Source organism: Dreissena polymorpha, chromosome 14 (genome assembly GCF_020536995.1).
Source record: "Dreissena polymorpha isolate Duluth1 chromosome 14, UMN_Dpol_1.0, whole genome shotgun sequence".
NCBI classification, from domain to species: Eukaryota; Metazoa; Mollusca; class Bivalvia; order Myida; family Dreissenidae; genus Dreissena; species Dreissena polymorpha.
Genome location: NC_068368.1, coordinates 57,681,574 through 57,694,367, shown reverse-complemented (window position 1 = coordinate 57,694,367; position 12,794 = coordinate 57,681,574). Strand labels below are relative to the sequence as shown.

The 12,794-nt window shown below is 37.8% G+C and overlaps 1 protein-coding gene across 3 annotated transcripts in view; it reads left to right on the top strand.

Annotated features, from left to right (window-relative positions):
* Positions 1 to 12,386, top strand: part of LOC127857074 (condensin complex subunit 3-like) — a 67,357-nt gene extending 54,971 nt beyond the window's left edge. For all 3 annotated transcript variants that reach the window (XM_052393409.1, XM_052393407.1, XM_052393408.1), the window contains 4 exons: positions 4,432 to 4,608; positions 7,827 to 7,968; positions 9,786 to 9,902; positions 10,580 to 12,386. In XM_052393409.1, coding sequence (XP_052249369.1) covers positions 4,432 to 4,608; positions 7,827 to 7,968; positions 9,786 to 9,902; positions 10,580 to 10,595 — 452 coding nt within the window. In that variant the 3' untranslated portion in view covers positions 10,596 to 12,386. The remainder of the gene's footprint in view (positions 1 to 4,431; positions 4,609 to 7,826; positions 7,969 to 9,785; positions 9,903 to 10,579) is intronic.
* Positions 12,387 to 12,794: the final 408 nt, after the last annotated feature.

The following is a 12,794-nucleotide window of genomic DNA, read 5'->3' as shown; positions in this document are numbered from 1 at the left end:
AACAACTCTGGACAACGCCAAGGGGTCTTTAAGCATCCTGCTTCTAGGCCACCAGCAGTTCCAGCATTCAAGACGGCTAAGAGAAATAACCTTTTCTCTAAAAAGCCTTCTTTTAATCCACGGTCAGGTCCTAATAGGCAGTCTTCCTATAACAGACCTTCTTTGTCACACAAGTCTTCTAATAAAGATTCTGGGAAAAAGGGCAAACCCAAGCCGGGACAGAGGAATTTCAAACCTTCTACCGGCAGGGGCGCACCTCCTGCTTATCAGCCCTAGGTCCCTTCCTTTTCTACCGCCACAACCTCCGATGCCGGAAATACCAGTCGGGGCCAGACTTTTCCACTTCTCAAATCGATGGCTTCAAATTACTTCAGACGCATGGGTTCATTCTCTTGTGACAAAAGGCCTGACTTTTCAATTCGAAAAAAGGCCTCCACTTTCTCGCGTCCCTATAGAGCTGGTATCTCGGCATCCACATATTCCAGAGTCCATTCTTGGGCTCTTGGAAAAACAGGCGGTAGAAAGGGTTCGAGATCCTTATTCTCCAGGATTTTACAGTCGTTTTTTTCTTGTTCAAAAGAAAAATGGTTCCTGAAGACCAGTAATAGATTTAAAAGTGTTCAACATGTATCTCCTCAAACCAACTTTCAAAATGGAGACTCCTTCTTTCATACGGGAATCCATCAAACCCCTGCACTGGGGGGTGTCTTTGGATCTGGAAGATGCTTACTTCCATGTTCCTATACATCCCAACTAATGGAAGTACTTGCGATTCGCCTTTCAAGGCCAAGTCTACCAGTTCCGGTCTATGCCTTTCGGGTTGGCGACAGCCCCACGAGTTTTTACGAAACTAATGTCGGCAGTCGGATCACACCTCAGAGTTCACGGGATTGTTCTTCTTCAGTATTTCAACGACTGGCTCTTACACCAGCTCGATCGTCAATTGCTTCTGTACAACCTAGAATTCTCTTGGAAGGAACTCCTCTCGTTAGGGCTCCTTCTCAATGCAGACAAATCAGACCTCATTCCTTCACAGGACTTTACGGTTGTGGGAATGAATTTCTTGACCCACATCAATCGGGTCAGAGTGTCTTTTCAACGTATATCAGACCTTCTGATGAAGGTCAACTGGGTTTTGTCCCAATCTCATATAACAGCTCAAGAATTCCTCTCTCTCAACGGTATCCTGAGCTCAGTAGCAGACTTTGTGCAGTTGGGACGTCTCTTCCTACGTCCTCTTCAGCACTATCTCTCAGCTTGTTGGAAATGGTCTCCAGGCAATCTATTAACACAGATTCCAATCCTTCCCTCCTTAAGGTCTCATCTTCAGTGGTGGCTAGACGAGGAGATTCTGTTGGCAGGAGTACCCCTTCTTCCTCCGCAACCGTCATTATATCTAATAACGGATGCGAGCAAGGAAGGGTGGGGTGCTCACCTGGAACCTCTCAGTCTGATAATTTCAGGGTTGTGGTCTCATCAGGAATCTCACCTACATATCAACAATCTAGAAATGCGAGCAGTATTTCTAGCTGTATCTCATTTCCAATCACATCTTCGAGACTCTTGTGTGATGGTGTCAACAGACAACACATCTGTGGTTGCTTACATCCAGGCACAGGGGGGAACACATTCTCAATCCCTGTATCTGGAAACCAGAAAATTACTTGTTCTTTGCAAAACACTCAACATTCATCTGCTGGCAAAATATATACCAGGTCGCCTCAACGCCCTGGCGGATAGTTTGTCTCGCAAACACCAGTTACTTCCATCGGAGTGGACACTTCATCAAGAAATGACCAACCAGATCTTTTTCAAGTTCGGTTATCCCCTGGTCGATCTATTTGCGACCAGACATAATCACAGACTTCCTCTGTATGTGAGTCCAGTTTGCGATCCAGCAGCCTGGGCAATCGACGTGCTTTCGTTAGCGTGGGACCAACTGGACGCTTACGCCTATCCCCCACCCATTCTAATTCCCCAAATATTGGGAAAAATCAGGGTGAGCTCTTGCAGGATACTCCTGATTGCCCCTTGGTGGCCCAGAAGATCTTGGTTCAACGATCTTCTCAGTCTCCTGTACGATTATCCCAGGAATCTTCCTCACAGGTCAGATCTTCTGTCTCAAAGCGGCAGACTACATGTGGACCCAAAAATGTTCCACTTACACGTCTGGCCGTTATCAGACAATCTTTGCAGAAGAAATGTTTTTCTGTCAGGGCTTCAACCCTCGTTGCTTCGGCAAGGAGAAAATCCACCAGAGCAGTCTATGATGCTCGTTGGAAACTCTTCTCCAATTGGTGTTTTCGAGGGAAAATTAATCCCCTCAATCCCTCTGCTAGACGAATAGCGGATTTTCTCATTTATCTTTTTGATGATAAGAAACTTTCTCTTAGTTCCATCAAAGGATACAGATCTATGATTTCGCATACATTGGCTTTCACTAAGTCTTCACAAGTCTGTGCTGATCCAGCTATTTCAGAACTTGTTCGAGCTATGGAACTTAAACGTCCTGTATCTCGTACACTTGCTCCTAAATGGGATTTAGCTTGTGTGCTAGGTTCGCTTATTAAGGCTCCCTATGAACCTCTTGATCAGGCTTCATTACAATTCCTAACATGGAAGACCGTTTTCCTTCTTACTATGGCTTCAGCCAAACGGAGAAGTGAAATTCATGCTCTTTCTATCGAGGATAGTCATCTTCGTTTTGACTCTTCTGATGGATCCGTTACATTGTTATGTCAGTCAGGATTCCTTGCTAAAAATCAACTCCCCTCTATGGCTTCCAAACCCTTCAAAGTTCCAAGTCTATCTAGAACTTGTGGACATGAAGATGATGATAGACTCCTTTGCCCGGTCAGGGCTTTGAAGTTCTACCTTAAAAAGGTAAAGTCTATTCGAGGTTCTCGCAAGAGACTTTTCATTCCATTAAAAGGGGGGGGCGATGTGTCTGCGGCTTCTATTTCTCGTTGGATAACCACGACTATAAGGAAAGCTTATTCTTCTCTTTTATCGAGGGATTTATCCCTGTTTAAGATAAGACCGCATGAATTAAGAGCTCTTTCGGCTTCGTGGGCTTATATTAATCAGACCCCACTATCTGAAGTGCTTCAAGCTGCTTTCTGGAGGAATCCGACCACCTTCTCCTCTTTTTATCTTCGTTCTCTTGAGTGCCAACAAGACAATTTGTATAAGTTGGGTCCTCTTGTAGTGGCTCAAACTGTAGTTTCTTCTATGGCGTAAGTACACTGGTGCCATCCGAGAATTAAGTACTATACTGTACTAACAAAGATTATAAGAGGACGTGATTCTACTATCTCTGGCTGTAAACCCTCTATATGGATTCTGCTGTGATGGGAAAAAAAAATGCGAACCTTCCCGCCGCATCTGCAAAATCAGCTAGAGATAACAGGTAACGTATTTATGATATTAAAACAAATTTTCTTCAAGTAAAATTCATTTTAATTATTAAATACTTACCTGTTATCGGTAAGTCACACATCCCACCCCGCTCATCGCCTTTTTATGTTTGCGTAAAGGAAAGATGAGTTGTGGTTCTTGATTTCCTGTTAGGTTGCATTGTACTATGTTTAACCTGATTTGGATTCTTTATAGAGGTGGACGATTCCCAGCGCTTGAATATTTTCCGGATGAAATAACTCCCTTGGAAAGGGGTAAGCTAGAGATAACAGGTAAGTATTTAATAATTAAAATGAATTTTACTTTAAGAAAATTTGTTTTGAAGCATTTTTTAGCAAAACAACAACAACACTAAATTCCCAACTTTAGTCAAAACACAGTGAATTTTCCCAATCCAAAGGAACCCGGCCCCATTCCCAAAATGCTGGAAAAAAAACACTGCCTTCTGAAGCCCTTTCCTGCCCTTCTGAGGCCCCGCCCTGCCATTTTATAAAAACAAATATAAAAAAATAGTTGCATAATTTTATAATTATAGAAACAAAAAATATATTATAACAATTACTAATAATATACAAATTGTTTTATTGTTCTAATGCCACTTTGTTCTGATACATTTAAATTTTGTCATGGAATTTTCATAGAATTTCTGTTAATAGGTTCAATAATTGTCATAAAAAAATTCATAGGATTTCTGTGCGAAATTTTTCAATTCAATACCGTAGGTTTAATTAGCAGGAGAATGTCATGCCATCCATGCTTTGAGCTTTTGTTTTTGGCATCTTCCTTTCTATATCTGGCCAAACATATAGTTCCATGCTACAACAACCATGTTATCATTATCATTTATGATTATACATGACCACTCATCACAAATATTGTCTCCAGTATGAATCCTGTACACAAAATATATTAAATATACCACAAATAAAATTTGTTGGTTTAATTTTTGATAATTGATTTGCAGGCATACAACAATCAAAGCTTCAACGTAATCTTATTTTGCTCCTTTTTCAGTGTCTGGCTCGGCATCAGTTCCGATATCCCCTCCCGCCTCCGCTGCACGAGTTACCCGTGCCTTCCTGTCCCAGTCCAGCACGCAGTCCCCAAGGTCACCGGGGCGTGGTGGGGTCATGGTCCAGGGGTCAAGCAGTCAAAGTCAGGAGACGCAGGCAACCCGACGTAGCGTCAGAGGTAGGATAAATTTATCATCATACGATGGTGACAATGCGTTAAATAAACTTTAATACTCTATCCTGTACTAACCTTATTTGGAATTCTCCCTTCATAAAGTGTTACTAGCTATTACCTGTCAAAAATTCCAAAGAAACAAACTGTTGAAAGCCTTAATGTATTCATCCAATTTTTCATCAGACAGGCCTTTTTCTGTCTATTTTGGAAAAAAGTACCTAGCAAAATTGGGATTTTGTCCACTGCTAACGTTAGTATGTGTATGATAAAAAAAACACAGACTTTATTTTGCTTGAAGTTCAAGTAAAATGCATAGTTCGTTATGTCATTAAGGATTTTTTATGAATATTTACAGTCGAATGACCTGTATCCAACATATTTTTATTGAAAATTCAAGTTGCCAAATGTCTGAAGGCAACCATTTTTTGAAACACAAAAGTAAGATAAACATAAATGTACAGTATTGAAATGTTAAGAAGCTACAAAGGGTAGTGACTCTGAATCTGGCAGTGGCAAATGTTCATCACTTGCTTGCTAATAGGCGAGTCATATTATGGGTTATTCGTAGACTGACTGGCGGTAGTATTTCCCCACAAAACATTGAGTTTTTGTGTGCCTTTGGGGTCAATTTTTCGTATTTTACTTCTATAGTACTTCGTATAATGCGACATTTTTAGACTGTGTCCGATTTCCATATTTTTTTACCCAAATTTACTCTTTCCAACCACAGTAACGTTGAAAGTGAAACTAGTCCACATTTATTTACCTTAGACCATCAATTTTGATTCTCAACCAATTTACAATAATAATGCGTACACATGGTTATCACTTGTTGTATACATACCTGATAATTCTGAATAATCTAGCACTTCAATATTTAAAAGCTGATTATGACCGTAAATGTGTCTTAAGAAATGCATAGACACAAGCGGCCGCCATTTTGTCTGAAGTCTCAAGATCGCAAAATTTCATCTTGGAACACTCAATACGATGACGTTCTATGCACTGGCATGTTTAAACATGGCGCCCGATTATTTAAAACACGGTACCTACCGAGGAATGCATTTTTGGCTTAGATTATTTTGGTCAGAAATTGGGATTTTTTTTTTACAATTTGGAAAAAACATCCATATTTGGCATCAGGAATGGGTCCGACTATCGGATCCGTGAGATAGGCAAAAAAAGACCTGTCAGAATTAGTATTTTGGCTGTAGATTGCTGTAACCATATAATTGGAATAATGGAATACGAAACAGCTCTTGTTTAGGTAAAACCTATTTATTTTAACTCTTCAGCAGCAGTATACTTGAACATTGTTGAGACACTCTAGTATGTTCCTGGGTTGAACCAGTACTTGGTGTGTTAAGAGAAGATGTAAGAGAACGCTCACTTAAAGGGGATCCTGTCGAGTCTTTTTTAAGGCTTATTTATTTTCTGCTGCTAATTAAAACTACAGAATTTATTCAAAAGGTAATCGTGGGTGGCAGGTGCAATCTAACTGACATGCCATTGGCAGATGTTGTGGTCATTTAATAAATATTGAATTTATTAACGTTAAAGACAAAATTTGGACCCAGATAGTGTAGTTAATTTCAACAAATTTCATCAAACCTAGTTTGAGCATTATCTAATTTAGCATGTGCGCCAAACCATTTGATTAATATTTTACATCATAGTAGAATACAAACATGTAATCATGTATATCTAAAAAGAATAAGTCCCCTTTCGTCATAAAATTTCTACCTGTTACCCAAAAGTAAAGAAAATAACTTTGGATCAAACCCGGGACTTCTTGATATCTTAGCTCTTGTTTCTCCCCTCTTACATTTCTATTATATCTCAGTTAGTGAAGACATGGGCTTAATGCATGTGCGCAGTCTCCACAGATTTATCAGGGACAACACATTCCGCCTACACTAGGTTTTCATTCAGAAGAGACTTTTCTTAACGGAAAAATTCCATAAAAGCAGTAAGTGTCGTCCCAAATGAGCATACTGCACAGGCTAATCTGGGACAACACTTTACGCACATGCATTAAGCCAAGTTTCCCCAGCACAAGGCTCATTTCTCAGGTAGTGGAAAACAGTGACCCAACATTATTGTTATTATGCTCCCCCCAAAAAATTTGGGGGGAGCATATAGTCACCGCTTCCTCTGCCCGTCCGTGTGTCCGTCCGTTCACAATTTTTTTCGGGGCTTTTTCTCTGCAACTATTGACCAGAATTCAATGAAACTTTATGGGAAGCTTCACTACCAAGAGGAGATGTGCATATAATCAGCAGGTTCTGGTCGGATGATTTTTCACAGAGTTATGGCCCTTTGAAATTTTCCATTAACTGTACATATAGTGCAATTCTTGTCCGGGCTATTTCTCAGCAACTAATGACTGGAATTCAATGAAACTTTATGGGAAGCTTCACTACTAACAGGAGATGTGCATATTATCAGCGGGTTCTGGTCGGATGATTTTTCACAGAGTTATGGCACTTTGAAATTTTCCATTAACTGCACATATAGTGCAATTCTTGTCCGGGCTATTTCTCAGCAACTTATGACCGGAATTCAATAAAACTTGGGAAGCTTCACTTCCAAGAGGAGATGTGCATATTATCAGCGGGTTCTGGTCGGATGATTTTTCACAGAGTTACTGCCCTTTGAAATTTTCCATTAACTGTACATATAGTGCAATTCTTGTCCGGGCTATTTCTCAGCCACTAATGACCGGAATTCAATGAAACTTTATGGGAAGCTTCACAACCAACAGGAGATGTGCATATTATCAGCGGGTTCTGGTCGGATGATTCTTCACAGAGTTATGGCCCTTTGAAATTTTCCATTAACTGTACATATAGTGCAATTCTTGTCCGGGCTATTTCTCAGCAACTTATGACCGGAATTCAATAAAACTTGGGAAGCTTCACTTCCAAGAGGAGATGTGCTTATTATCAGCGGGTTCTGGTCGGATGATTTTTCACAGAGTTATGGCCCTTTGAATTTTTATATAAAACATTCTTGTCCCCCCAACTACTGTGCCCTCAAGACGTTTCCTTTTATAAAAATATATAGTGCAGTATTGTGACCAAAAAAAATCTTTGGGGAGCATCACTTGTCTCGGACGGTTTGTTGTTTTCTTTTTGTTTAGCATCCATAAATATGCTAAATGTATTTGGTTGGTGTACAATGTTACGTATATCAATTCAGCTATTGTGCTTGTTTCTAAGGTAGTGGAGACATGGGCAGCCCTGTCAGCAGCTCCCTGTCACTGATATCCACCCTGCCATCCCAGTCTACAGGTTCCCAGTCTACCGCTACCCAGTCTTCCACTGCGTCTCGTGCTTCCAGGAAACCGGCAGCCACCCAGAGGTAGGCAGGGAACCATATCCCCTTACAGGGCTCATAATTACGAACAGAGTTAGTTTTATTATTGTGTAGGATCATAAGTATGAAACCACACAGTCACATATAACAACTATGAACCGTCTGATGTTCATTGTTTTGGTGTAATATGTAGTATTAAATCACATGGCTTTCAACTATGAACAGTCTAATTTACATAACATGGTGTAATCATTAGTCTTTTTTTTTTAATGGTTCAAACATTTCATGACCTATGAAGTAATCTTTTAATTTTACTTATTATGGTTTGTTTTTTTTTGTCATTCCAGTTGGAAAAAATAATCTGTACTTCACAGTGAGAATGGGTTTTATCTACGGACAATGTTTGCATTTTAGTTTGGGTTATTTTAAATTTCATTCTATTAAGATGCTAAATTGTTCTGTTGTGATGTCACCGATTGTTTTTTCACCATTTTGGGATTGGGACCAGGCCCCTATTGATTGTGAAAAATCGCATTGTTTAAACTAAAATTGGAAATTAATTATTGTTAATTTTTGGTTAACAAATGCTTAAAAAATTGGGAATAAAATTGATTTCAGTTTTACATACACTGCGGTTCAACTTATATAGCTTGATTAGAGATTAACTAAATGTTGAGACTTATTAAACAAAATATATATATTATATTCATTTTTTATGCTCCCCCAAAAAACTTTTGGGGGGGGGGGAGCATATAGTCGCTGCTTCGTCTGTCCGTCCGTGCACAATTTTTGTCCGGGCTATTTCTCAGCAACTAATGACCGGAATTCAATTAAACTTTATGGGAAGCATCACTACCAAGAGGAGATGTGCATATTATCAGCCGGTTATGGTCAGATGATTTTTCACAGAGTTATGGCCCTTTGAAATTTTCCATTGTACATATAGTGCAATTCTTGTTCGAGCTATTTCTCAGCAATTTATCACTGGAATTCAATGAAACTTTATGGGAAGCTTCACTACCAACAGGAGATGTGCATATTATCAGCCGGTTATGGTCGGATGATTTTTCACAGAGTTATGGCCCATTGAAATTTTCTATTAACTGTACATATAGTGCAATTCTTGTCCGAGCTATTTCTCCCCAACTACTGACTGGACTTCAATGAAGCTTTATGGGAAGCTTAACTACCTTGAGGAGATGCGCATGTTATTAGTGGGTTCTGGTTAGATGAGTTATGGCCCTTTGAAATTTTTAAGTTGCTAAACCATCCATTGTATTATTTTGTCCAAAGTTATGCCCCTCAAGACGTTTCCTTTAATCTGAATATATAGTGCAATATTGTGTCAAGGCTATTAATTTCAAACTTCAAATACTTTAATACTATCATGAGGGTACTGTACCTGGCAAGTTTAATTTTACCTTGACCTTTGAATGACCTTGACTCTCAAGGTCGAATAATTAAATATTGCAAAAATTGCCATGACTTCGTTATTTATGATCAGATTTGATTGATACGTTGACAAAACAACTCTTACATGACATTCTGCAATAGACTCCACCCAAACCATCCCCCATGCCCCCCCCCCCCCCCCTAAAAAAAAACTTTTTTTTTCATTTTTTTTTTTAAAGATAATCTTTTAAATGACCACACCCTCACACTTTACCCCCCGACCCCACCCAACCCCCTAACCCTTTTTTTTAAACATGGGTAAAAAACAAAAATATTTATTTTTATTTTATTTTTGAAAGACTGTCCAACTATTATCCCACCCAAGAATCTCTCCCCCCCCCCCCCCCCCAAAAAAAAAAAAAATTGTAACAATATTATTGCTTTACAATAAAGGCTATTGATGTTTTCAGTGAAAGTATGTCCCCAGCAAGCTCCACCAGGTCAAGCAAAGTTACGGAGGTCACCAAAGGGTCAAGGTCAACAGTGCAGAACAAAACGACCTTGACCAGGAACAGTAAGCTGAAAAGGTAAAGGCAACATTCTTACATGGAAGGGATTTCAAACATTGTTGTTGTTTGTTAGGGTTCACTAACTGTTCATGATTAAAATTAAAATTTTAGAACTTTAAATGCTGCATTCAGTTTGTATTTCAGTATTTTCAAATGTTTTTTATAATAAGTTTAATAATCTTTGGTGTCGCCTTAATTATTATTTAAGATGCTCTTTGTGGACAGTGCTTCAGCTAGCAATATTACACAAAATTAACTGTCAGTGCAAAGTGTGCAATGGAAAATAATGTTTTAAATAATTGAAATAATTACATTTTTTGCTCGGTTTTACTAATAAATTTACATGATATAGATAGTGCCTTGTTTATAAATGTCCACCCTGCTCTATTTAAATCCTAGCTGGAGCTCTGTTAGTATCAACGTCTGTGTTCTTATTCCTACTTATTTTACCCCATTTTTTGAAGTTATGCAAATACAACCAGTTAAGTTTGTTCTTTATTGAAGACAGAAACAAATCCAAAATTATATTTCTCATCCGGATCCAAGTTAGGTTTTTACTTAATTTTCTAAACTGTATCCACATGAAGGATGACAAAGGTCATGAATTATGACATTCTGAAAAACTGTGATCTTTAAAGTAAACGTATTCGATTAATGTTCAATTTCATAACCACCTTTTTTCATCCACATTGCAGGCCTTCCAAGAAGTAACATCAGTGCCTTACATAACCTAATTCACCAGACTAGATCGTCCTTGAAGAATTAATGATCATGGTTGATAGGTCGGACAAAATGTCAGTGGTTCAGAGCAGCATTTTACACTTTTTTGGATTTTTTTCCATTAGGACCCCAAAGAAAAGATTTTATTAAAATAATATGTTTCTTGTTCTGAGAAAACTGGGCTTTATTCATGTGCGCAAAGTGTCGTCCCAGATTAGCCTGTGCAGTCCGCACATGCTAATCAGGGACGACACTTTCCGCTTTAATGGTATTTTTAGTTTCAAGGAAGTCCCTCCTTACCGAAAATCAAGTTTAGGCGGAAAGTGTCGTCCCTGATTAGCCCGTGCGGACTGCATAGGCTAATCTGGGATGACACTTTACGCACATGCATTATGACCAGCTTTCACAGAACAAGACACATATATGTATGAGCCTCGGTCTGGGAAAATGGAGTTTATTGCATATAAGAATTGTGTTTTCCCAGATAAGCCTGTGAAGTCTACACAGGCTAGTCAGGGACGAAACTTTCTGTTTTTGTGGTACTTTAAATTTAAAGGAAGTCCCCTCGTAGTGAAAATCCAGTTTAGGCAGAAGTTAAGTGGGACAACACTTCACCCATTTAGACCCATTTTTCAGGAGAGGCCTATATGTACATTATTATATTGTTGTAAACATTAAAACTATTTATTTATGATGTGTTTAAAACAACCCTGTAAAAGGCATTATGTATTTTCCTCTCTTTTAAAGTTACCAAAATCTCATGCATGGTTGTTGTAAGTTGGAATGTTTTATTTTCAATAAATAGTACTGGATACGGAAATTATTAGCACTGCTTGGCCAATATTGGTAACTGTAAACAAGGACATTTCATTTTTGTTTTTATTTGTCCTGTCTACCTTTCCAAGACAATTTTTTTGGTGTTTTAATAATTGATTAGCTTAACTTTTATAATATTTATTGTTTACAAAACCTTTGAAAGAAATTGTCATATGATTTTGTATTTCTGGTATACAAGGTGTTTTTTTAATTGTTTCAAGAAAAATTATATCAGAAAGACCTTGATTTGAAACATATTTTTGTTTCGAAAAGCGCCTTTAGCTTGGCTGTTCAACAAATAATTTATGCAACGAACTTTGCCATGGGCAAGTTAACAAATTTGATAATGTCAACACCCCAGGTGGTTGATGATTGATGGACTTGGTTGTATACCAGAGGGGGGGAGGTCACTTAGAGAGTGTAATATACAACAGTACTACGTGTTTATATTTTTGAACTTTGCCCATATGTTAGTCATTCGCATGTTGTAATTTTCCAATTAAAATTCAAATGTTCACAATTTCCATAATTATAAATTTGATGGTCGTTTCACAACTTAAGTTTAAAATTGTACAAAGGTCAATATGGTAATCTTTTTATAATATATATATATATATATATATATTAAGAGTGGGGAAAATTCGGTTAGTTTTTTTTTAAAGCTTTTGTTTCTAAATAAGAACTTCTTTTTTTAAGGCGTGAAATGTCACTTACGTGGTTAAAATGTTAACAAACTGAGCTATTCATATCTTATTCAAACAAAATTTTATTATCACGCACTTAAGTGTAGCAAATTGTAGAACTTTGATGTGCCGACAATTTTAAATCAAGTATACAAACTTGTTAATATCGTAATCATAAGAATTGATGAGCAGTATATTGTCTGTTATTAAACAATTGTGTTCAATTATTTTGTCATAAAAAAAGTAAAGTAATTATATATTGCTAATAAAACAGTGTAAAAGATACATGTTTTGTGAAATAAAAACTCAAGAAATGCATGTGTATGTGTGTATTTCTAGTTGAGACATGGGTGACAGTTCTGGCCGAGTTTCATGAATACTAGTTGAACGTTTATTAACCAGGTTTTCACCAAGTCACTCTTCAAAATCACACATCATATCGATTAAAGTTAGTAGTATATGAACACTGCGACAATGGCGCACAAGCTCAACATATTGATAATAGCTACTAGTATTTGAACACTGCGACAATGGCGCACAATCAAAACATATTGATACTATTTATTTGAACACCTATGAAATGGATGCATAATTACACAACATATTGATTATTGTTACTAGTATTTGAACACTGATGCCATTGACGCACAATCACACAACAAATCGATAATAGTTACTTTTATTTGATCAT